At 44.8% G+C, this 25,769-nt stretch overlaps 1 protein-coding gene across 3 annotated transcripts in view; it reads right to left on the bottom strand.

Moving 5' to 3' along the window:
• MORN1 (MORN repeat containing 1) overlaps window positions 1–25,769 on the bottom strand; it is a 443,783-nt gene that overhangs the window by 238,263 nt on the left and 179,751 nt on the right. For all 3 annotated transcript variants that reach the window (XM_056543353.1, XM_056543352.1, XM_056543354.1), the window contains 2 exons: window positions 11,230–11,353; window positions 5,288–5,445 (listed from right to left, as the gene is read on the bottom strand). In XM_056543353.1, the coding sequence (XP_056399328.1) occupies window positions 5,288–5,445; window positions 11,230–11,353 (282 nt within the window). The remainder of the gene's footprint in view (window positions 1–5,287; window positions 5,446–11,229; window positions 11,354–25,769) is intronic.

Below are 25,769 nucleotides of genomic sequence, written 5' to 3'. Positions count from 1 at the left end.
CGTTAGGCATTAATAGCATAAATGTGACAGGCATGCAAAAGAGCCGGAGGCAGAGGTGATTACGGGACAGAACTGTTTCGCACAGTAAATGTGCTTCCACAAGTCAACACCTTTACATTTACTGTGCGAAACAGTTCTGTCCCGTAATCACCTCTGCCTCCGGCTCTTTTGCATGCCTGTCACATTTATGCTGTTAATGCCTAACGGACTACAGTAAAGAAATTCCTACTACCGGATGGTGAGTGCAGTTGTCTTTATTTCTCTTGTATATATTTATTTGAACAGTGAGAGACAGAATAACAACAAAATCCAGAAAAATGCATTGCAAATAATTTATGAATTGACTCGTATTTAAATCAGTGAAAAAAGTATTTGTTTCCCTATAAATCAACATAATTTCTGTCTTCCAGGTGTCTTTTATACAGTTAATGAGCTGAGATTAAGAGCACTCCCTAATCTCAGTTTGTTATCTGTATAAAAAGATGCCTCTCCACAGAAAAAATCAATCACACTCCAAACTCTAATCTCCACCATGGCCAAATGAGCGGTCTAGTGATGTCAGGGACCAGATTTTAGGTCTACACAAGGCTGGTATGGGCTACAAGATCATGGTCAAGCAGTTTGATTCGAAGTTTACAATAGCTGATGCAATTATTTGCAAATGGAAGAAACACAAAATAACTGCTATTCTCCCTTGGTCGGGGTCTCGATGCAAGATCTCACCTTGTGGAGTTTAAATGATCATGAGAACGCTAAGGAATCAACCCAGAACTACATTGGATGATCTCGTCAATGATCTTAAGGCAGCTGGAACCATAGTCACAAAAAACAACAACTGGTGACAGACTTCACTGTGAAGGACTGAAATCCTGCAGTGCCCTCAGGGTGCTAATGCTCAAGAAAACATTAACGCCCCAGCGAGTGTTTACCTGCTGTGCCACTTACCGGTTTGAATTTGGGCCAAACGTGGGAGCAGTCTATGTGTTCCACTAGTTTTTACCCTTTATCCCACTCCAGGATGCAGAAGCTGATCTTAGCTGCCAGGGAGACACCAGGTCACTACCACAAAAGTGGTCCCGGTTAGGTGTTAACTGGCCAAGCACCAGATATACAGACAGGTGGGACAAGCTGTCACTAGATGGAATATGACTTGGTGTTATAGCAGAGCTGATGCTGTAGGTGTAGGTATAAAGTCAGTGTGACTTATAGTCACTATTCATGACGAATAGTCGTCACCCGGCAATTGGCCACTTTTGCCAAGTTGTGTTTGATACATTAAATTAAGGATTGGGATCCTACTTGTGCACCAACTATATAAGAGAGTGCCATATTTTACAATGCAGCTTCACATACTAAGTGGTACTGTGATTTAAAATAAAAATAAAAATTTTGACACGTCACGCAGATATGCCAAAATTTTGATTGGTCAGAGTGACATTGCTGCGACCCCCACAGATTTCTAGATATAACCAGGAGCACGCTTTACTTTCCAGCTTGACACTTAGTCCATCTGACTGCAGGAGATGGGCTCCATTATAAGTCTATGGAGCCTGTCTTCTGCAATGGGAAGGATTTTCATATGATTCTCCCGGCTATATATGGAAATTGGTGGAGGTATCAGCACTAAGAACCCAACCCCAAAGCCTCCTGGTGCAGACCTGTCCTGACTTGGGGCCAACCAGAAAATCTGTACAGGTCCAGGAAGGGGATGAAAGGCCTAACTACCAACCTGGTTTTCATCCCATACAATTTTGGGCCTGATAACCTGACTTGCCAAATTCCTTAGCAGGCTATGTCTCTCCAGGGATTATAACTATTTCTTGGAAACCCCATATTTCACTCAGCTTTCCCTGGATGGGATATGCACTTGCTGTTGTCCATATACGACAGGTAACACAATTAAAATGTTTGCGTTCTCTCGGTAGAAACAGATACAATTTGTTTTCAATTTCTGATGGTTATATATTATTTATAGTATACCTCTGCTCCATGTTACTAGCAGAATGCGCTGGGGATGCAAACTATTATTCATTCTACCAGAAGTTCAAGCGCTAATATACCGAGGGGATAAAATATTTTGAATCATAATATTGAGATTTACTTTTTCATGCAATCCGCAAAATAAATAATACATAAAACACACTGGAACACTGTGAAAGAATCACTACAATATATCTGGAATTTCAACAACATTTAAATATCTCCATACAATGCTTTTGATGGGTGTTTCCATACTTCGATAGAAGCGATGGGGAATCCGTTTGTACTGAATAAATCTGCATGCTGTACATGTATGTGATACAAGAATTAGGCTTTACACAAATCAAAGGCTGAAGCATTTTAGGATCTGCATTATAGCAGCAGTATCAGGAACCTCACGTTTTTACTTACCATATTTTTCACCATATAGGACGCTCCGGCATATAAGACGCACCCAATTTTAAAGGAGGAAAATCTAGAATACACAAGTATAGGACAGTGATCTTCAACCTACGGACCTCCAAATGTTGCAAAACTACAAATCCCAGCATGCCCGGACAGCCGTTGGCTGTCCGGGCATGCCGGGAATTGTAGTTTTGCAACATCTGGAGGTCCACAGGTTGAAGACCACTGGTATAGGAGGTAATACTCACGTGTCCCCGCCGCTCCGGACCCGTCTCCGCTCGTCACTGCTGCCCTGGATGTCGCCCTCCATCGCTGTCGCTACGTCCCCGGGGTGTCCCCGTCGCTCCGGTAGGTTTCTGCTGCCCGGTATCCTCGCTCTCCATCGCCGCCATCATGTCGCTATGCACGTCGATCCTTTTGGATGACGGGACGGCGTGCGTGACGACGTGATGATGATGAAGGAGAGCGCCAGCCATGCAGGGGATCCCGGCACGGAGCAGACACCGAGGAGGCAGGTAAGGTCCCTCCCGCTGCAGTCGGGTTAGTATCACTTTCCCTTCAGACGTGGCGGTCAGCTTTGATCGCCACGTCTGAAGGGTTAATACAGGGCATCACCGTGATTGGTGATGTCCTGTATTAGCCGCGGGTTACGGCCGTTGATGGCCGCAGGGACCGGCCCGATTGGACAGGGTTTTAATGTGTATTCGCCGTATAAGACGCACCAACTCCCCCCCCCCCCCCCCCCCCCCCAGTTTTGGGGAAGAAAAAGTGCGTCTTATACGGTGAAAAATACGGTAGGTGTATTTAGATTCCTGTAAAACCCTACAGCACACTTTCTTTCAAATGACATGACATTAATTTTGCTTATATGACCAGAATCAGGCGCTGAAATAGTTGACCTCTCTAGAGTAACAAGGCTCCAACAGAACACCATAAAAAGCTCAAAAACCATGAGAATCTAGCATATAATACATTTGTGCCATACAGATGGTTATTGGCCCATATGTCCCATTATGAAAGTGTTTGATTGTGAATTTTAAGTGTCAAGTCAAAAATGTTTTGATCAAACAAAAGTAACTGCAATAGACAAATATAGCTGCAAGCAGCAATCCAGGTGGCCAAGCTGCACAGCCGGGTTATAGCACATGATTGCTGTGACCCCTGATCATGGACATGTCTGCTAATTTTCACATTATTTTTACCAGTAATTTAAGAGAAAACCATGTATGCAGAATATTGCGCAATCCAATATGGTGGCCAAACCATGTGATCCATGGTGGTACAGAACGTGATCACAAACACGTGTGCTAATTTTCACATTGTTCTGACAAGTAATTTTAGAGAAAACTATGTTTGCAGAATATTGCACAATCCAATATGGCCGCCAAATGTGGTGATCAACCTTGGTACAGGAGGAAACCATGAGCATGTCTGCAAATTATAACTTATTCTAACAAATGGTTTCAGAGAAGAAGATGTTTGTAGAATATTGTGCAAGCCAATATGGCGGCCCCAACATGTGATCAATAGACTTATAATAAACAAATCTGACTCGGGACAACAGTGTTACCACATACAGCACACAATATATCTGTAGCTTTAGCGGTTCCAGAGAAGAAGATTTTTGAATATTTTCAAAAATTGTCACAAAACACAAGATGGCGGCCTTACCATGTGACCTATGACCTTTGCCTTACACAAGATTATGCACAGCTCATGCGTCTACCACTAAACCCAGTCACATGTGTTTTGGAGTTACAGTGCAGCAGATTTAAGCATTTGAATTTTGCAGTGCAATAATAATAATAATAATAATAATCTGAGTAAAAACAATAGATGTCCAGTGCAACTTCCTTGCTTGGCCACCTAATTATCAAGCACCTTAGAAAGATCACTATAAGAGAAAAAAAGTCTACTGACTCTACAGACGCCTGCGATCGAGCCAGAGATCAAACTGATCTGCCTGACGGACTGACTGTAATAATCACATCTAAATCTGACTAATATTCTAAATTAAAATTGTGCTCAGACAAAAGTGTTTACTATTACCATTATTAATACTCTATATAGCACCAGAGCTTTAAAATTAAGCAGTGCAGACAATGACCTCTTTTTGGTAACCATAGCAGAGAGCTAATGCAAAGCGCATTATTTGTTTCACAATTTTAAAATGACCCTTTAGACCACTAACCCATTTTTTGCTAAGAGAGAAGGTTTGCATAGGTTCTTGCCAACTAGTAGCAATGGGATAGTACCAACCAGGCTGGGGCTCTCTTCCATAATACGCAGTATCTTACGCAGCTTCTATGTTGTGGTCACCCTTGGTTGTACGAGTTATTTTGGTACTCTGAAAAAAAACTTTTAATTTTGGTGATCATTGATTAGCTCATTCAGCTGATCATTGATTGATCATTGATTCAGCTGATTACCATGGGTCCAGCTTCCCTGATCCCTGGAGGTCAATTTTTGTCACTATAGGAATCTCTATGCCATGTTGTATTACATTTTAATGGATGTCCATATGTTGCATTGTGTCCCTTAGAGCAGGACCCGTGGTAATTAGATGATCACCAAAATGAAAATTCTTTCAGGGTACCAAAATAACTCGTACAACCAAGGGTGACCACAACATAGCACCTGCTACTCTGAATATTCGGGAAGAGAGTCCCAACCTGGTTGGTACCATCCCTTTGCTACTAGCTGGCAAGAACCTATGCAAGCCTTCTCTCTTAGCAAAAAATGGGTTAGTGGTCTAAAGGGTCATTTAAAACTTGTGAAACAAATAATGCCCTTCTGCCCTAAAACATAACCAGGCTCAATTTTGATTTTTTTTTTGTATAACAACAAATAATTTCAATATTTAAACAAAAAGTGAAGCATTAATTCATGTTGGATGACTCACCATCTTGCCTATCGGAAGGATGTCCTCCTGGCTGGTGGAGTAGCTCATGGTCTGATGACTCCACTTCAGTATGGTTTAATAATGATGGATCAGTAATGTCCTGTGGTTGCTTTTCTTCAGTTTTATATGAAAGAGGATAATTTATACATTCATAACCACTGTGGATAAACAACACTTACATTAACAGAAGGAAAAATAAATTCACATGTATCGCCTACACGTTGACAAAATCTCCACTCAGGTAACATTCAACAATAAAGCTCCTTCCCACATTCTACACATCATAGTTATTTTCATACTCTTAGAAATGACAAATAACAGTGAATGTCAGAGCAAACAAACCTCCTGTTAAAAGCATGAACACTTCTGCGAAAAATGCTTCAACATTTTTAGGTTTATAAGCACTTGCTTCATTTCCAGAACTCACAGTTGATAAACTGCACTTAGGTTTTATGTAGAGAGCACTTGTTTTAAGAGCATGCCTCCAGATACAAGGGCACGGAGCTTGGTAATGGTCCAAGGAAGAGACGACAAACAGAGACAAGTCGAAGTAGTTACAAAATGTAAGTCCATATCTTTTGGGCCACTATGACTAAATTAGGATTGATGAGAGGTATAGAAGTTTTAGTACTGTACAACTACTGTACTACTGTTTATTTTAGTATACTGTATATACACTAAACATTTCTCAATTGGGAGACTCCCTTTATTAGATCCAACTGATCAATTGGGCAATGTGGACAGGGGTTAAACCACAGAAACCCTCTAACCAAAATCTAGTGCTGTGAGAAGAAACAAGACCAGAGGTATCATATTAGAGGGGTTGTCGAAGACAATTTAGTCCTCTGTCCTATATAAAGGTGTTTTCCTGCCAAACACATCTTATCCCCTATCCATAGAATGTGGGTGCTGCACAGAGATCATGGGGGTCCCAGCGATCAGACATTTTATCCCCTATCCTTTGGATAGGGGATAAGATTTATTTGGCCGGAATACCACTTTATTGGGTGTGCATAAATTACAAGCAGTGTCTCTCCCCTATGCTTTTTTCAGCACAATAACTAAAGGTTAACCTATGTGTTACGCCTAGCGCTCCGGGTCCCCGCTCCTCCCCGGAGCGCTCACGGCGTCTTTCTCCCTGCAGCGCCCCGGTCAGTCCCGCTGACCGGGAGCGCTGCACTGTTTTGGCCGTTGGGGATGCGATTCGCACAGCGGGACGCGCCCGCTCGCGAATCGCATCCCAGGTCACTTACCCGTCCCGGTCCCCTGCTGTCATGTGCTGGCGCGCGCGGCTCCGCTCTCTAGGGCGCGCGCGCGCCAGCTCTCTGAGACTTAAAGGGCCAGTGCACCAATGATTGGTGCCTGGCCCAATTAGCTTAATTGGCTCCCACCTGCTCCCTGCCTTTATCTAGTCTCCTCCCTTGCACTCCCTTGCCGGATCTTGTTGCCTTGTGCCAGTGAAAGCGTTTAGTGTGTCCAAAGCCTGTGTACCTGAACTTCTGCTACCCATCCTGACTACGAACCTTGCCGCCTGCCCCCGACCTTCTGCTACGTCTGACCTTGCTTCTGCCTACTCCCTTGTACCGCGCCTATCTTCAGCAGCCAGAGAGGTGAGCCGTTGCTAGTGGATACGACCTGGTCACTACCGCCGCAGCAAGACCATCCCGCTTTGCGGCGGGCTCTGGTGAAAACCAGTAGTGGCTTAGAACCGGTCCACTAGCACGGTCCACGCCAATCCCTCTCTGGCACAGAGGATCCACTACCTGGAAGCCGAATCGTGACAGTAGATCCGGCACTGGATCCCGCTGAGGTGCCGCTGCCAAGTCTCGCTGATCTTCCCACGGTGGTCGCTCAGCAATCGCAGCAGATTGCCCAACAAGGACAGCAGCTGTCGCAGTTGACCGCCATGTTACAGCAAATTCTGCCTCTGCTACAGCAGCAACCATCTCCTCCGCCAGCTCCTGCATCTCCTCCGCAGCGAGTGGCCGCTCCTAACCTCCGCTTGTCCCTGCCGGACAAATTTGATGGGGACTCCAGACTCTGCCGTGGATTTTTGTCTCAGTGTTCCCTGCATATGGAGATGTTGTCAGACTTGTTTCCTACAGAACGGTCTAAGGTGGCATTCGTAGTAAGTCTTCTTTCAGGAAAGGCCTTGTCTTGGGCCACACCGCTCTGGGACCGCAATGATCCTGCCACAGCCACAGTCCAGTCCTTCTTTGCTGAAGTCCGAAGTGTCTTTGAGGAACCTGCCCGAGCCTCTTCTGCTGAGACTGCCTTGCTGAACCTGGTCCAGGGTAATTCTTCCGTTGGCGAGTACGCCATACAATTCCGTACTTTTGCTTCTGAACTATCCTGGAATAATGAGGCTCTCTGCGCGACCTTTAAAAAAGGCCTATCCAGTCGCATCAAGGATGTGCTGGCCGCACGAGAGATTCCTGCCAACCTCCAAGAACTCATCCATTTGGCTACCCGCATTGACATGCGTTTTTCTGAGCGACACCAAGAGCTCCGCCAGGAAAAAGACTTAGATCTCTGGGCACCTCTCCCACAGCATCCTTTGCAGTCTTCGCCTGGGCCTCCCGCCGAGGAGGCCATGCAAGTGGATCGGTCTCGCCTGACCCAGGAAGAGAGGAATCGCCGTAGAGAAGAAAATCTCTGTCTGTACTGTGCCAGTACTGAGCATTTTTTGGTGGATTGCCCTATCCGTCCTCCACGCCTGGGAAACGCACGCACGCACCCAGCTCACGTGGGTGTGGCATCTTTTGCTTCTAAGTCTTCTTCTCCACGTCTCACGGTGCCCGTGCGGATTTCCTCTACAGCCAACTCCTCCATCTCAGCCGTGGCCTGCTTGGACTCTGGTGCCTCCGGGAATTTTATGTTGGAGTCCTTTGTTAATAGATTCAGCATCCCGGTGACCCGTCTCGTCAAACCGCTCTACATTTCCGCGGTCAACGGAGCCAGATTGGACTGCACCGTGCGTTACCGCACAGAACCCCTCCTGATGTCTATCGGACCCCACCACGAAAAGATTGAGTTCTTCATTCTCCCCAACTGTACCTCTGAGGTCCTCCTCGGTCTGCCTTGGCTCCGGCTTCATTCCCCCACCATTGATTGGACCACCGGGGAGATCAGGAACTGGGACTCTGCCTGCCACAGGAAGTGTCTCTCCCCCCCTCCCAGTCCCATCAGGCAAGCCTCTGTGCCTCCCCATGGCCCCCGTCCTGGTGTCACACTGCCCCGTGCCAGGCCTCGCCCTCTGCCCTCCCTCCCCATTCCCACTCCTGCTGTACTGCCTGCCGTTGAGGAAACCCTCCATTCTTTCCCGGTGTCCTCATCCCAGGGGAGGCAGTTACCGGACAAAGAGAAGGGGAGACCTAAGGGGGGGGGTACTGTTACGCCTAGCGCTCCGGGTCCCCGCTCCTCCCCGGAGCGCTCACGGCGTCTTTCTCCCTGCAGCGCCCCGGTCAGTCCCGCTGACCGGGAGCGCTGCACTGTTTTGGCCGTTGGGGATGCGATTCGCACAGCGGGACGCGCCCGCTCGCGAATCGCATCCCAGGTCACTTACCCGTCCCGGTCCCCTGCTGTCATGTGCTGGCGCGCGCGGCTCCGCTCTCTAGGGCGCGCGCGCGCCAGCTCTCTGAGACTTAAAGGGCCAGTGCACCAATGATTGGTGCCTGGCCCAATTAGCTTAATTGGCTCCCACCTGCTCCCTGCCTTTATCTAGTCTCCTCCCTTGCACTCCCTTGCCGGATCTTGTTGCCTTGTGCCAGTGAAAGCGTTTAGTGTGTCCAAAGCCTGTGTACCTGAACTTCTGCTACCCATCCTGACTACGAACCTTGCCGCCTGCCCCCGACCTTCTGCTACGTCTGACCTTGCTTCTGCCTACTCCCTTGTACCGCGCCTATCTTCAGCAGCCAGAGAGGTGAGCCGTTGCTAGTGGATACGACCTGGTCACTACCGCCGCAGCAAGACCATCCCGCTTTGCGGCGGGCTCTGGTGAAAACCAGTAGTGGCTTAGAACCGGTCCACTAGCACGGTCCACGCCAATCCCTCTCTGGCACAGAGGATCCACTACCTGGAAGCCGAATCGTGACACTATGTTTATTGTGTTAAAAACAAAAAAGTAGATACATTGTTGCTCATCAATTGTTGAACAAACTTTGACAGAGATAATACAGGACTTTGACTGTTGACTGCCGCACCTGAATCCTCTGGTGGGATTTGGTGGTATCTACTTTCATTTTGCTGAGCACAGAGGTCTAGAGGTATTCTTAGGGGACCACTATTGACATAAGTCATTTCACTAGAGCATAGAGAAGACACCCCCTACTCTTTCAATGAAGTTCATGTGCCCTAGTAGGCCAAATTGACATGTGCTGTCATGTGTTTAAGGGTAGAGTCTCACTGAGCAGATATGCAGCATATCTGATGCTGCAAGAAATCTGCCGACTGTGGAAAAAATGCGGTGTATGCGCTAGGAGCAGACTCAGGGCTTTCCCTGTCGCAGCCACATGTCTGCAATAAGGTTCAAGAGCAAGTGCAGACACAGGGCTCCTAGAACATACACATCATATTACCCACTGCTCGGCAGATTTCTTACAGCGTCAAATCCACATCCGCTCAGTGTGACCCTACCCTAAGGGTGTACTTACATGTACAGTATCCTGCACATATTTGATTTACAGGTTGTGAAGCTGCAGATTTTATGCTGCAGATTTCAATGTAAGCTAAATGACTAAACACAGCTTTAAATCCCATGCATGAAATATGTGCAAGATACTTTTTGTGTGAATAGACCCTATAGGTCTAATCAGACTTGTAACTCTTTTGCAAAAATCATGAAATAGAACTATGGAATATAACACATCTGAGGAGGTATTATGTGCTGCTCTGTGGTTTTTCTTTGATGTTTTTGGGGAGAAAATCTGCTGCAATATGGTGTCTGGTGCTGCTGATAAGGTATTTCACTATGTCACGCCACACTACGATATTTGATGTTACTTGGTTGGCGCTGCTCAGGGCCGGCGTTAGGGGGGGGAACCCGGGCATTTGCCCAAGGCCCCCATCCAAAAGGGGGCCACTGAAAAGCTTTATGGCAATACTAACACTTCTGTATTTTGCGCAAAATCACGGTAAAATTGTGGCATTTTGGCAGCAATTTTGAGCAATAGTGTAACTGTCTAATACAGTAGTGTTAGTATAGTCCTAAAGCTGTCCGGGCTGCAGAGAGCCCACAAACAGCACTAATAGACTTACTATGGACCTTCTAGGACATGTGATGACTCCTATAGGCTAGGACTCTTGATGATGTCATAGCAGGTCTTGGAAGATCCGTAGTAAGGCTCTGTGCAATGGATAAAAAAGAATGTAATAGCGGAAAGTATGGGGGGGGGGGGGTAAATATTCAATTGCAGCACATATAATGCAGCCTAACCAGTGTGGAACCACTAACAGATATTGTGGGGGGGTGATTTAGGATTTGAATCCCTTGAGGACACAGCTGCAGCACTCCAGACATCCAGCGCACGGAGCAAACTTCTCTCTGTGCCGGATGACTGGCAATGCGGGGCGGAGGCTGGTGACGTCACGTCCACACCCCACTTGTGACGTCGCGGCCACGCCACCTCAATACAAGTCTATGGGACTCGTGACGTCACAGCCGCCACACCCCCTTACATAGACTTGCATTGAGGGGGCATGGCCATGACATCACGGTGTGGGGCACGGCCGTGACGTCACAAACCTCCGACGCTGCACCCGACGCTTTAAACATGGATATGGGATTAGATGTGTAGGGGCGGAGTACCCCTTTAAGCACTGCCCTTATTCAGACTCTGCATCAGGAACAGCAGAGTGTAACAGTTTTGCATATCATGTTTCTTTAAAACACCTGATCATCATTTATCACCATTAATTTTGATCAGAACAGTATATACACATACAATGGCGTCTGGATTGGCTTTTCTTCAAAATCTTCAATTAATTCTAAAATGCTGGTAGCTTGAGATTTAGCAGATGGTATATGCTTTATTCCAGCACTGATTCTCAAGACGCGCCCATTTTCATCTGTTCAAAGGAAACAAAGAAAAAAAAACTATGGGTATCTTAATACTAAATCAACTAATAACACATATATAGCTGTGTATCTATAACCCTTTGTATTCATTATACACCTGAAAGGAATATGGAGAATCTAGAAAATGTCAGGAGGTTCTGAGAACATGTATAAGTAAATGAGGGTGATGTAACAATTTGTCTTGGTCACTACCTCATCAGGAAGACCCAAGAGTGTTCATTAAAGGTCCCATGAAATTATACAAAGACACAATTTATTTAAGAAGATTCCCAATGGGTATACATTAGAACCCATATGTGACCACATCCTCTCCAAATCGAGAGAACGCAATCTACTGACTCCCAGCAATTCATCATTTGCCATCTACTACTTGGGAATTAATATTCTTCAGAGTTTTAGTGAGACACAACATTTTTTGGATTCTTTATTAGGGTGGAAGAATAGTAATTCATAAATGTATTATTGCTGTCACCTAACCCTTGGGTCCAGGGAGAGTTTCCCAATTTCCCCTCTATAACAAGCAATATTGGAATCTATAACAGTGTTTAATTATTTTGGGATCATAAAAATTACCATGTACAAAAATAGCTGCCTCAAAGTGGGTTATCCTGTACTATCTTGTGCACGGTTTAGTAGTACAGATTTATCAATAATGTCATAGGGAACAATGCTGCTGCTCTGCATACATTTTTATTAAATTATTGTCAAGACATTGGTGGGATATTGCTCAGAAGTGTCACCAATGTTCAATTGGCAAAAGTCCAACCAATGTCACTGGGCTGATCATAGTATTTGAAAAGCACTGTGTCACTTCTCATGCTGTTTGCACTGCCCGGCTACTTCCAGACAGCCACAAGGTCAGCCATTATAATTGACACACTTAGAACACTTGGACCTGAAGTGCAGTTGATGACCAACCACTCGAAAAAGCAGGGCTTGTTTTGTCTTACTGATCAAACCCCTGCCAAACATACCTTGGTGGGTATCCAGGCACTATGCCACCACCATCATGCTTTATGAGAGAACTCCTTTAACTGCAGCAATGTCATACAGCTTATTATGATAAAGTCCCCTATCGAGGCAAATCTTAATAGAACATGTATATGCTCATTAGCTGGTGGTCCCAATCTATGAACTATAGGGGGAGCTAGCCTGTCCGTGAACCTAGATTAATTTGCATGGCCACATGAAATTAGACACAATTATAAGAACACAATTTAAGTCCATTGTAAATTTGGTAAATTAGAAGAAAGAAGACAACAGATAGAAGAGTATCCTTAAGGATCTGACAACACAGGGCTTGTTTGTAGTCTGTTCCTAAAGAGACATATAAGTCTACACAAAAGCTGTAGGAAAATATGGTAGGAAAATTGCAATCAACATTATTCACAAAATTGTTCCTTCTTAATAGATATACTGAAGCAATATTAAAATTGGTTGTGAAGGTGGGTGTAGTGGTTTGCTAGCAGTTCCCAGGAATCAGGAAAAATGATGAAATGTAGTGAAATGAACTGACAGTATGTGTCTGTTGCCGTATAGCCACATAATAAATGCAAAGTCCATGCATGCAACATTTTTCAGATAATAAAGATGTCTGGTTGCTATGGTGTTAATACATATCTGAATCTTTCAGCAATGTTGTTAAATGACCCTTAAATGATATACCGTATTAGGCATAATAATTTAAGAAGCTGGGGTGAGTGACTTAATCATTGATAGTCACCAAGTAATTCAATACTGAATAATCAAATCATCTATTCTTAAATAATCTAGTACTTACTAATGTACCAGCTGGTTCGGAGGATATGCAATGAAGAAGAAGAGGCCAATAGCAATAATAAAATAGAATCTCCTGTCTAGCCTAACACTGTCTTCATAAATTGGTAGTGCTGTTAATAGTACTTTATTGTCAGTTTGGGATCAATGTATTGGAATGTAACCATTACAGACATCCATTATGCATTAAACAAATACACAAATAATACGTGACCTGAAGTATTGTGATACTGATCATCAGATAATTGTCAATGGATTGCACCATTTTTGGTGGAATTTGCTGCAATCTGTTGTCTATGGACTCAGAAAAATGGTTCCTTCAACTGTTTGGTATAGAGAAGCAAGGATCAAACAGAACAAAATATACCCCACCCATAACATCAGGAGACAAAAAAATTTCTCAATTTAGTGTTTTAATAAAGAAAAGAAAAAATAAGAGAAGAGGAACAGGTGTAGGGTGAGAGAGAGGCTTATTTTTTACAATGTTTGTATCATGCAATCCTTTTTATTTTAAAAACCAATGAAAATACAACACAAATGGAGCCTGACAGAGTCCACTGACTTTAATGGGGTCCATCAGGTTTTACGCTCATGTCCATCATTTTGCAGGAGTCTAACAGGGAAAAAAAATGCTGCATGCAGTGGATTCTGCGATGGAGGCCCCAAATGGAGCCTCTGATGCAGATGTGAATCTAGCCTAAGAGAAAAATGTTAGGATGTTAGGTTCTATTTAAATTGGCACTGGGCTCCATTCTGTTGGGAATCCATTCATATTTATAAGGGGTGACCCCCTTATGGGGACAACCCTCACTAGAACCCTCCCTATAAAATATTTGCTTTATTTAATGTTGATTAAAATATGTGACCCCAAAAGAAAAGTTTAAATCTGCAGTGGTAGGGGAATGTATATGATCAGGTGTGAAGGAATTTACACACTAAAGGGTGTTAGGGGCAGCCGCACATATATTCAATTCCACTTTGTGGACCACTGGTAATTCCAGTGTCCACTGGTGCTCTGCTGTCCCTCACTCCTTTGTTCCTAAAGATCCCCTGTACCACGCTAATTAAAACTTGGACCGTAGGCCTCCACGACGTTTCGGTGACAAATCACCTTTGTCAAGGGTAGCCTCGCAACCCTTGACAAAGGTGATTTGTCACCGAAACGTCGGGGAGGCCTACGGTCCGAGTTTTAATTAGCGTGGTACAGGGGATCTTTAGGAACAAAGGAGTGAGGGACAGCAGAGCACCAGTGGACACTGGAATTACCAGTGGTCCACAAAGTGGAATTGAATATATGTGCAGCTGCCCCTAACACCATTTAGTGTGTGAATTCCTTCACACCTGATTATATACATTCCCCTACCACTGCAGATTTTAACTTTTCTTTTGGGGTCACATATTTTAATCAACATTAAATAAAGCAAATATTTTATAGGGAGGGTTCTAGTGAGGGTTGTCCCCATAAGGGGGTCACCCCTTATAGGTTGTTATTGTCAATTTTGCCCTGAATACTCTCAGGGACACTTTTTTGAGCATTGTCCATTCATATTTGACACAAAGAACTTTGCGGCCTGCAGCATTAATGGGATCTCTCTGGATTCTTTGGGAACCACCAATGGGGCTATCCAAAGATTAAAAGTTAATATTTAACCCCTTAAAGGGGTACTCCGGTGCTCACACATCTTATCCCCTATGCAAAGGATAGGGGATAAGATGCCTGATCGCGGGAGTCCCGCAGCTGGGGACGCCCGATTAATGCACGCGGCACCCTGTTTGTAATCAGTCCACGGAGCGTGTTTGCTCCGGGTCTGATTAAGGTCGACCGCAGAGCCAGTGGCGTGTGACGTCACGCCCCCGCCCTCGTGTGACGTCACGCTTCGCCCCTCAATGCAAGCCTACGAGAGGAGGCGTGATAGCTATCACGCCCCCTCCCGTAGGCTTGCATTGAGGGGCGGAGCGTGATGTCACACGGGGCGGGGGCGTGATGTCACACACTGCTGACTCTGCGGTCGACCGTAATCAGACCCGGAGTGAACACGCTCCGTGGACTGATTACAAACGGGGTGCCGCGTGCATGATCGCGGACGTCCCCAGCTCGGGGACTCCCGCGATCAGGCATCTTATCCCCTATCCTTTGGATAGGGGATAAGATGTCTAAGCACCGGAGAACCCCTTTAACCACTTAAGGACCCGGGGTTTTTACATTTTTGCATTACAAAATGCGCTATTTTGGACTTTGGAATTTTTTTGCGCGCACGCCATTGACCGTGCGGTTTAATTATTGATTTTTTTTTATAATTCGGACATTTCCGCATGTGGCGATACCACATATGTTTATTTTTATTTACACAGTTTTTTTTTTATGGGAAAAGGGGGGTGATTTAAAGTTTTAATAGGGTAGGGGTTAAATGATCTTTATTCACTTTTTTTTGCAGTGTTATAGGTCCCATAGGGACCTACAACACTGCACACACTGATCTTTCACATTGATCACTGGTTGACTGCCGCTTGACTGCTTATGCCTGGATCTCAGGCAATGAGCAGTCATTCGGCGATCGGACAGCGAGGAGGCAGGTAGGGACCCTCCGGCTGTCCTGTAAGCTGTTTGGGATGCCGCGATTTCACCGCGGCTATCCCGAACAGCTCCCTGAGCTAACTAGCATGGTTTCACCTTCATTTTAGACACGGCGTTCAACTTTGAACGTTGCGTCTAATGCGATCAATGACGCGCGCTATTAGACACGGGTCCCGGCCGTTGTTAGAGGCCGGGCCCGACCCGCTATGACGCGGGGCCACGCCGTGGCCCTGCGTTATAGATCGGGAGCGGACTCAGGGCGTACAGGTACGCCCTGGGTCCTTATATTGAAACATAAATGAGCTGCATCCATTCAAAGACCTGTGGTTTTCAGCTGTTGCATTAGTTGCAGATTGATCTCTCTCCCACCAAGCGATCGCTCCACCCATTGAAGCAGACAGGCTCCCTGTCATCAGCTGACTAGTGAGTCAGGTCTCGGCCGCATTGCAAGCTGGGAAAAATCTGAGACAACAGTCATTTTGTATGCTGTTAAAAATAAATATTGGGGTGAAAATCACAGAAGAATTGTGAGAAAACCGTCACACACAGGTACAGACACTATATTATGAACTACACTAACTTTACAGCCCCTGTAGCATAGTCAAATAAAAAAAATCCTGGAATACCCCTTTAAGGACTGAGCGCTTTTTTGCAATTCTGACCACTGTCACTTTATGCATTAATAACTCTGAAATGCTTTTACCGTTTATTCTGATTCCGAGATAGTTTTTTTTCTATGACATATTCTACTTTAACATAGTGGCAAAGTTTTGTCATTACTTGCATCCTTTCTTGGTGAAAAATCCCCAAATTTCATGAAAATTTAGCATTTTTCTAATGCTTGTAAAGAAAATGGATATTGCAAATAAACTATATATTTATTCACATATACAATATGTCTTCTTTATGTTGGCAGCATAAAGTTGACATGTTTTTACTTTTGGAAGACATTAGAGGGCTTCAAAGTTCAGCAGCAATTTTCCAATTTTTCACGAACATTTCAAAATCAGAATTTTTCAGGGACCAGTTCAGTTTAAAGTGGATTTGAGGGGCTTTCATGTTAGAAATACCCCATAGATTACCGCATTATAAAAACTGCACCCCTCAAAGTATTCAAACTGACATTCAGAAAGTTTGTTAACCCTTTAAGTGTTTCATCGGAATAGCAGCAAAGTTAAGGTGACAATTCAAAATCTTTTTTTTTTTTTGAAAGGGGTAAAAGGAGAGAAATCCCCCCAAAATTTGTAACCCCATTTCTCTTGAGTAAGGAAATACCTCATATGTGTATGTAAAGTGCTCTGTGGATGCACTAGAGGGCTCAGAAGGGAAAGAGCGACTATGGGATTTTGGAGAGTGAATTTTTCTGAAATGGTTTTTGGGGGGCATGTCGCATTTAGGAAGCCCCTATGGTGCCAGAACAGCAAAAAAAAAAAAAAAAAACACATGGCATACTATTTTGGAAACTACACTTCTGAAGGCACATAACAAGGGGTACAGTGAGCCTTAACACCCCACAGGTGTTTGACGACTTTTTGTTAAAGTCGGATGTGTAAATGAAAAAAAATTATTTCACTAAAATGCTGTTTTTTCCCCAAATGTTACATTTTTACAAGGGGTAATAGGAGAAAATGCCTCCCAAAATTTGTAACCCCATTTCTTCTGAGTATGGAAATACCCCATGAGTGGACGTCAAGTGCTCTACGGGCGCACTACAAAGCTCAGAAGAGAAGGAGCGTCATTGGGATTTTGAGAGAGAATTTGTTTGGAATGGAAGTCGGGGGCCATAAGCATTTACAAAGCCCCCCGTGGTGCAAGAACAGTGGACCCCCTACATGTGACCCCATTTTGGAAAGTACACCCCTCATAGAAATTAATAAGGGGTGCAGTGAGGATTTACACTCCACTGGCATTTGACAGGTCTTTGGAACAGTCTTTTTCTCAGACCACTGTTGCAAAAATCTGTCAGACACCTGTGGGGTGTAAACGCTCACTGCACCCCTTATTATATTACATGAGGGGTGTAGTTTCCAAAATGGGGTCACATGTGGGATGGGGTCCAATTTTCTGGCACCATGGGGGCTTTGTAAACACACATTGCCTTCAATTCCGGACAAATTTTCTCTCCAAAAGCTCAATGACGCTCCTTCTTTTCTGAGCATTGTAGTTCGCCGGCAGAGCACTTTACATCCACAAATGGCATATGTTCTTACTAATTACAAATTTTGGGTGTTTTTTTCTTCCCATTTCCCTTGTGAAAATGAAAAATTTTGGGTAACACCAGCATTTTAGTTAAAAACCTTTTTTTTTCATTTTCCCATCCAGCTTTAACAAAAATTTGTCAAACACCTGTGGGGTGTTAAGGCTCATTATACCCCTTGGGACGTTCCGTGAGGGGTGTAGTTTGAAAATGGGGTCACACGTGGGTATTTATGTTTTGTATTTATGCCAGAGCCACTGTAAAATCAGCCAACCCTGTGCAAATCACCAATTTAGGCCTCAAATGTACATAGTGTGCTCTCACTCCTGAGCCTTGTTATGCACCCGCAGAGCATTTTACATCCACATATGGAATATTTCCGTACTCAGAAGAAATTGCATTACAAATTTTGGGATTCTTTTTCCCTTTTACATCTAGCGAAAATAAAAACTATGGGGCAACACCAGCATGTTAATGTACATTTTTTTCTTTTTTACACTAACAGGCTGGTGTAGACCAAAACTTTTCCTTTTCATAAGGGGTAAAAGGAGAAAAAGCCCCCCAAAATGTGTAACACAATTGCTCCCGAGTACGGAAATACCCCATATGTGACCCTAAACTGTTTCCTTGAAAAACGACAGGGCTCCGAAGTGAGAGAGCGCCATGCGCATTTGAGGACTACATTAGGGATTGCATAGGGGTGGACATAGGGGTATTCTACACCAGTGATTCCCAAACAGCGTGCTTCCAGCTGTTGCTAAACTCCCAGCATGCCTGGACAGGCAGTGGCTGTTAGGAAATGCTGGGAGTTGTTGTTTTGCAACAGCTGGAGGCTCCGTTTTGGAAACACTGCCGTACGATACATTTTTCATTTTTATTGGGGGGGGGGGGGGGCGTGTAAGGGGGTGTATATGTAGTGTTCTACCCTTTATTTTGTGTTAGTGTAGCGTAGTGTAGTGCTTTTAGGGTACATTCACTCAGGCAGAGTTTACGGTTAGTTTCCCGCTAAGAGTTTGAGCTTCGGCGGAAAACTTGCCACAGCTCAAACTTGAAACTGGAAACTCACTGCAAACCTCCAGCTGCTGCAAAACTACAACTCCCAGCATGTACTGACAGAACATGCATGCTGGGAGTTGTACTTTTGCAATAGCTGGAGGCACAATGGTTGGAAAACCTTCAGTTAGGTTCTGTTACCTAATTCAGTATTTTCCAACCAGTGTGCCTCCAGCTTTTGCAAAACTACAAATCCCAGCATATACTGATCGCCGAAGGGCATGCTGGGAGATGTAGTTATACAACAGCTGGAGGTACGCAACTACAACTCCCAGCATGGCGAGACAGACGTTTTCTGTTCATGCATGCTAGGAGTTGTAGTTTTGCAAGATTCAGAGGGCCACGGTTTAGAAACCACCGCACAGTGATCTCCAAACTGTGGCCCTCCAGATGTAGCAAAACTACAAATCCTAGCATGCCAGGACAGCAAATAGCTGTCTGGGCATGCTGGGATTTGTGGTTTTGCAACATCTGGAGGGTTACAGTTTAGACTGTAGCCCTCCAGATGTTGCTAGGGAACTCACTGGCTTCCATACTCTGCAGCACGCTGCACCAGGGAGCCAGCCGCACGTCATCGCTGCCCTCTGCCGCCGATGCCGTTGGTAAGTGACCTCCGGCGCCGGTCACAGGACAGTTCCCCCGTTTTGGCCGGGCTACTGTGGGTGGGCAGAACGGGGGAACCAAACTTTAACCCCCACGCCCCCCAATCTTCTGAACGACCAATAGCAGGGATTGGAGGGATGAAACCCCTGCCACCTCACTCCTATCCCTTTAGGGGGATCGTGGGTGTCTTGGACACCCCAAATCCCCCTTATTTTCAGCAGGCATCCTGGTCCAATCCCTGACCGGCTAGCGGCGGGGATCGGAATTCCCATGGGCGTACCCATACGCCTTCAGTCCTTAAGGACTCTAAAATGGGGGCGTATGGGTACGGCCTCTGTCCTTAAAGGGGTACTCCGCCCCTAGACATCTTATTCCCTATCCAAAGGAAGTTCGCTCTACACGTAATGACGGGTAATACAGGGGCCGGAGCATCGTTACATCACGGCTCCGCCCCACGGGATGTCACGGCACGCGCTGTCAATACATGTCTATGGGAGGGGGCGTGGTGGTCGTCACGCCCCCTACCATAGACTTGCATTAAGGGGACGGGCCTTGATGTCACAAGAGGCGGAGCCATGACGTCATGCTGCTCCGTCCCCTGTATCGCCCGTCATTAAGCACAGAGCAAACTCGCTCTGTGCAGCAATGATAGCGTGGTGCCGCAGCGGCGATCCCGGGGCTCCCCAGCAGCGGGACCAAGGCTTTGGATAGGGGATAAGATGTCTGGGGGCGGAGTACCCCTTGAACAGATACCAGTGAAGTACAATGAACTCTAATTAGTTTATTAGGTAAATAAGGTTCTGGTATTCTTGGCAGGACTATCATTAAAGTAGCCCTAGTTTTGCACTTTGAAAATATAAAAATTGGTCTGCACATCCAACACAACTATTATAGATATTATATGTATATGGGTGCACATTGCTGTGGCTGAAATACAACTGCAAATAGAAGAAATACAGCAGTACACTGCTAGGGCTAACATGTATGTATATTAAGAAACTGCAATACTGCTATAGAGAAGAAAAAAAAGAGGTTCTTAGCATACCATTTGGCTAAATAGTATGTACCATATACTATAGACATACCTATCCCAGGCTATCACTAAGCCTACAATTTCTAGGCATGTAGGATGCAGCTACTGTATCTCCTGTTTATGGGTGGTGTGCAAAACCAAAATAAAGGCAGCCTCTTCCCCCGCAACATAAAGACAAAAAACTAACAAAAAATGGTATGCACATGCAACTTAGCTTAGTGCTACCCAGAAGAGTAATTTCAATACTGTAGCATTCATGTTGATGGAGTCACCTTACCATACTGGAATGGTACACGCTATTTGGCCAAATGGTATGCTATACTATACTATACTACCGCATTTTCCGGCATATAAAATGATTGGGCATATAAGACGACCCCTAACTTTTACAGTTAAAATATAGAGTTCGGGATGGAAACCATGATACAAGTCAAGTCCTTATTACTTCAAGTAAACATCAGAAACGGGACCGTAATGCAGAAATTCTTCTTCAACCCCCTCCCCCCAAATGTTTTAAGAAGAATAATAAATTCCTAAAAACCCTTAAACTGGTGACTGCCGTGTGATAAATTCCACTGACCTTGTTTCCAACCAATTTTACTGAGCACAAAAAAAATGAATGTGTGCGGCACCTGGAAATTCAGTTTATTAAGGAGCCATTTACAGTTTGAGCTCTTGCATTGTATAGTTCATGCATCCTTCCATCCATCGAATCGTAAATCTCTAGGTTATTTATGTGTGAGCTGCTGGTGCTGGCTGTTTTGTTCCAGCGCTAAGGATGATTTAGCTTCTCCAGGCTCAAAATAGCATCAGAGCACAAATTTTGGTACCAAGTCCGAAAAGCATATTTCAAAGGCGAGATATTTATAGCTGGGTGCTGCACGGATAGAGGAAGCAGTAGTAAAAATATATTTATGTAGTAGCAGGATTGCGAAGGAGTCCTGATGAAATTTTCATTCCAGTTGCTATTGTAGAACAGGTGCAGATAGAAGGGATACATTGTATCTTTGGTTCTTGAATTGCTACTAGGACTAGACAGTAATTATTTGTCTACTATTAAAAAAAATATATTTAATACAGATAATATGTAATTAACAAACTTTTAAATTAAGAAATATGACATGAAAATATAATTTTTAAAATGCATATTTCTATTTCAAGCATTGATGGCATAGTTACAGGATGTTTGATCCATATTTGCAACCAATATTTGTGTCAAAGCATATGTGCATTTTGAAACGATTAAAAATAAAATCTTCATGCTTTTGTTTCATTAACCCTTCAGAGTAAGGAAAAGGTGATATTTGTGTTCTTACCACTGTTATTAAGAGTCCCCTCAATGGTACACAGCTATTTTGTTGCATTCTCTCAATTTCAGGGGGGTGGCACCATAGCTGAGTTAAGTTCTAGCAGTGTTTACTCAGGCACTTTCATTTCCTTATTTGTTTGACAAAATAATGGACAGCACCTACTCCTCTCTGCTATGCCCGGCATGTGTTGATGATAATGCACTAGACTGAACAGGCTGGTAGAGATGGGTGAATTTGATTATGCTGATTTTCCGAAAAAATGTAGTTTGATCCGAATATATTCGAGGTGAATCGCTAAAAAAATGTCTATTTCCAGGCTACAGAGAGCCTCAATGGGGGTGTAGCAGACTTTTACCTTGCCGTAACACGCATAGGGAGTGTGCTGGGGTAGTGAAATAATACTGTTCAGTATGACATGCAGATTACAGGCATCGCTATTAGAATCACTGCCACAGAGCAGCAAAATGACAGAGTCTGGATGTGGCAGCAGGGTCGGGAGACCATTGCGTCACAATAGAAGAGATTAAAGAGATTTTTGAGATGTCAATTGAAGAGATTAAAGAGATTAACTAGTTTAATGTGCCAGCAGCATGAGATCATATGGCGGCACAATTACACAGTCTCGAGGTGGTGGCGGCCTATGTAGGCCGCAGAGCGGCACAATGAGAGTAGTGTGTCAGTTTGTCCTCCCTTTCATTGGTGCAGGCCTGACCCTGGGACCGCTACTGGAAAGATCCTGCCAGTATCATATGCTTGTCTACAATATTAAGCCATGCACGTGTAATTAAACACGGCTGGTACAGTGAAACTGCATATGAAACTGCGAATGTGTCATTTAATCAGTTATGGTTTATTTTTATTGCATCAACTTGTTTCCTTGGATTTTTGTGGTAATTTCAGAGCTAATATATAACGACAAGCAGCTTAAGGAGGGTGTGCTTTGTGGTCTACCAGTGGCTGAAGTGCATGAAAAGTTTCCTGGCCATTTTTAGGATGTCTTGCAGATGGGTGGAAGACTTAAGGAACTGCTTGACAACCAGATTGAATAAGTGTGCTTTGTTATGGTTTATTTTTATCGCTCCAATCCGTTTCCTTGGAGCCTGGATGTGGCAGCAGTCTGACGAGACCATAGGGCCTCATAACTGAAGAGATTAAAGAGATATATTTTAAATGTCAATTGAAGATTTTGAATATATTAACAAGTTTAATGTGCCAGCAGCATGAGGAGATCACATGGGGGCAGAACGACACAGACTGGAGGTGGCAGCAACATGGTGAGACCATAGGGCGGCACAATAAAAGAGCCTGAAGGTGGCAGCAACATGACGAGACAATAGGGCGGCACAAAGACAGGGCCTGGAGGTGACAGCAGCATGACAAGACTATAGGGTGGCACAATGACAGAGCCTGGAGGTGGCAGCAGAATGAGGAAAGGTGGCATGTTTGGCTCCAGACTTCCCACTGCTGCCACCCTGCTGGCTCCCAACCAAGCTACAACCTTGCTGGCTCAGCTGATGCCTCACGGCAACCTGCCACCCTCTTCTCCTGATGATGATGAAGCCCCTTCTGCACCCGGCTCCCAAGGGCAATCAGCTTCATCATCATTGAGTTGTGTTTGCACGTCACTGATGTCATCATCAAGTTCCTCAACGGTGTCTGTTTCAGGAACCTGAACGCTCGCAATACCACCTCCCACGCCACTCACCTCATCACTACTTTCCCGCCTAGCGGAGGAAGTGGCGAATATCTGCTATACAAAACGTAGAAATGCTGAGTGCGTATATTTTTCACTTTTTTTTTACAGTAATACACCCCAGTACGGCTACAACAGAAAAAAGCATACTCTCTCTTTCTGAACTGTCCCTGCCTGCACTATGGTTGCTTGCAGTATTTGAATGAGGATTGCTTCCAGTTCTGAACTAAACTGGCAGACTATGAAACGACTTCTAAACTCTCCCTGCCTACTTGCCTGGAGTGATGTGGGCTTGAGGTCATTGGATTTCTCCTGTGCTGATCTGTATTGTCAGTAACGTTGATTAGTGACCACACAATGTCTGCTCTGGCAGAACAAATGCCGGCTTGAGGTGAATGGATTCGCTGCTGTAAAGATCCGTATTGTCAGTATCAGTGACTAGTGCGCAGACACAGTCTCTGCTCTCTCAACAAAATGGGAAATGCCCCTCTTTGGCAATGACTGCCGAATATATATGGCTGTGACATCACAGGGCTGGCTGGCTGCTGTTTGATTCAGGGTGATCCAGCCTACCCACCTTCCTAGACTTCCTTGCTCCATGTCCTCACATGTGTAGCCGCCATTTTAGCTCCCCCGGCCCGCACAAAATGTAGTGAATGAAGCGATTCATTACCACAAAGCACGAGGAAATTCGGATTCGTTCAGAATCAAATTTTTCATGAAATTTGGATCGAATTAGACTTCATCAGCTTCAATTGACTCATCTCTACAGACTGGCACAGAACCAGGGAATATTTTGCACAGTGCACTACTGTAGATGGCGTGGGGAGAAGGAGGCTACTGATGCAATGGCTTTGCAAGATGTTATGAGAGCAAAAGTGGAACAAACAGCAGCAGCACAGCAAGAAGGGGTTACACTAAGCACTGAACTGCAGTTGGTGATAATGATGATGTCAAGCCAGGAGCCTAACAGAAGAGGGAGATTACATTAAGAAAGCAACACTGTGTACATACAGTAGTGGAAACATTAGAATGTACACAATGGATGGCTGCCCAGAACTTTTGGGTGGTCAAAGAGGGAAGCATTGATTTATCTTTCAGGCACAATGAGGACCCTCAGGAGACAGGTTCAAAGATTGAAAATGTACAGGTCAGGCTCTATCCTGCACATAGCAGTTACTTCCTGTATTCGGTCTTGGGGTCTTTGTTATGAGAGACAGACAGAACCTAACACCAGACAATGAAAAGAAAATGGCAAGAATTGGAAACACCAAGTGGCCAAGACTTTGGGGTTTTTCTCCTGGGGTAAGGAGTCATGTTTGGTGAATGAAGTTATATACAAATATGTTCCAAATAACAAAAACTTTCACATGGAGTTAAAGTTGTTTTAACACTAACACTATCTACATTAACATTTAAGAGCGGGGTGTCCAATCCTCATTCTGCCTGATAAGATGGCTGTTAGCCACAACATTCATGCCTGGAATGAATAGAGAGGTGGCAACACATGTCTGTGTCTTTCTACATTTGCTTCTACAGGAGTTATAGAAAAAGCCAAGCAAGCACATACAACAGCTTGATCTGTACCCATTTTTTTTTTTCTTTCTTTCTTTTTTTTTTTTTTTTGGGCTTTAGGCATCCTTTACATACTATTTTTTGTGGTCTATTCTTTCCAGCCCTAATAAAATTTCTAAAAAGTGCAGCATATCATTTTGTGTTTAACCCCTCAAGGACCAATGGCGTACCTGTACGCCGGTGGGAATTCCGGTCCCCGCCGCAAGCCGGGTAGGGACCGGACCAGGATGCCTGCTGTCCCCGCCGCATGGTGGGTGGGGACCAGACCGGGATGCCTGCTAAAATAATTCAGCAGGCATCCCGTGCAAATGTCCAAGGGGGGGGCCTGAGACCCCCCCCCCCCATGTCGGCGATTGCTACAGATCGCCAGTGAATTCACACCGGCGATCTGCGGCTATTCCGGTGATACGGGTCACGTGTGACCCACTGACCCGGAGATACTTGGTGATCGGGGGTGTAGAATCACCCCAAATCACCTCCTTTATCTATGGGGAGGTGGCGATTTCATCACCCCCCCCCCCCCTGGAGTGCTGCTATTGGCCAGACGATCGTCCGGCCAATAGCAGCCGGCAGGGAAGGGGTTAATTACCT

This window comes from Hyla sarda, chromosome 10 (genome assembly GCF_029499605.1).
Source record: "Hyla sarda isolate aHylSar1 chromosome 10, aHylSar1.hap1, whole genome shotgun sequence".
In the NCBI taxonomy this organism is placed as follows: domain Eukaryota; kingdom Metazoa; phylum Chordata; class Amphibia; order Anura; family Hylidae; genus Hyla; species Hyla sarda.
The sequence above is the reverse complement of the archived record's forward strand: the minus strand, read 5'-3'. Positions and strand labels throughout refer to the sequence as shown.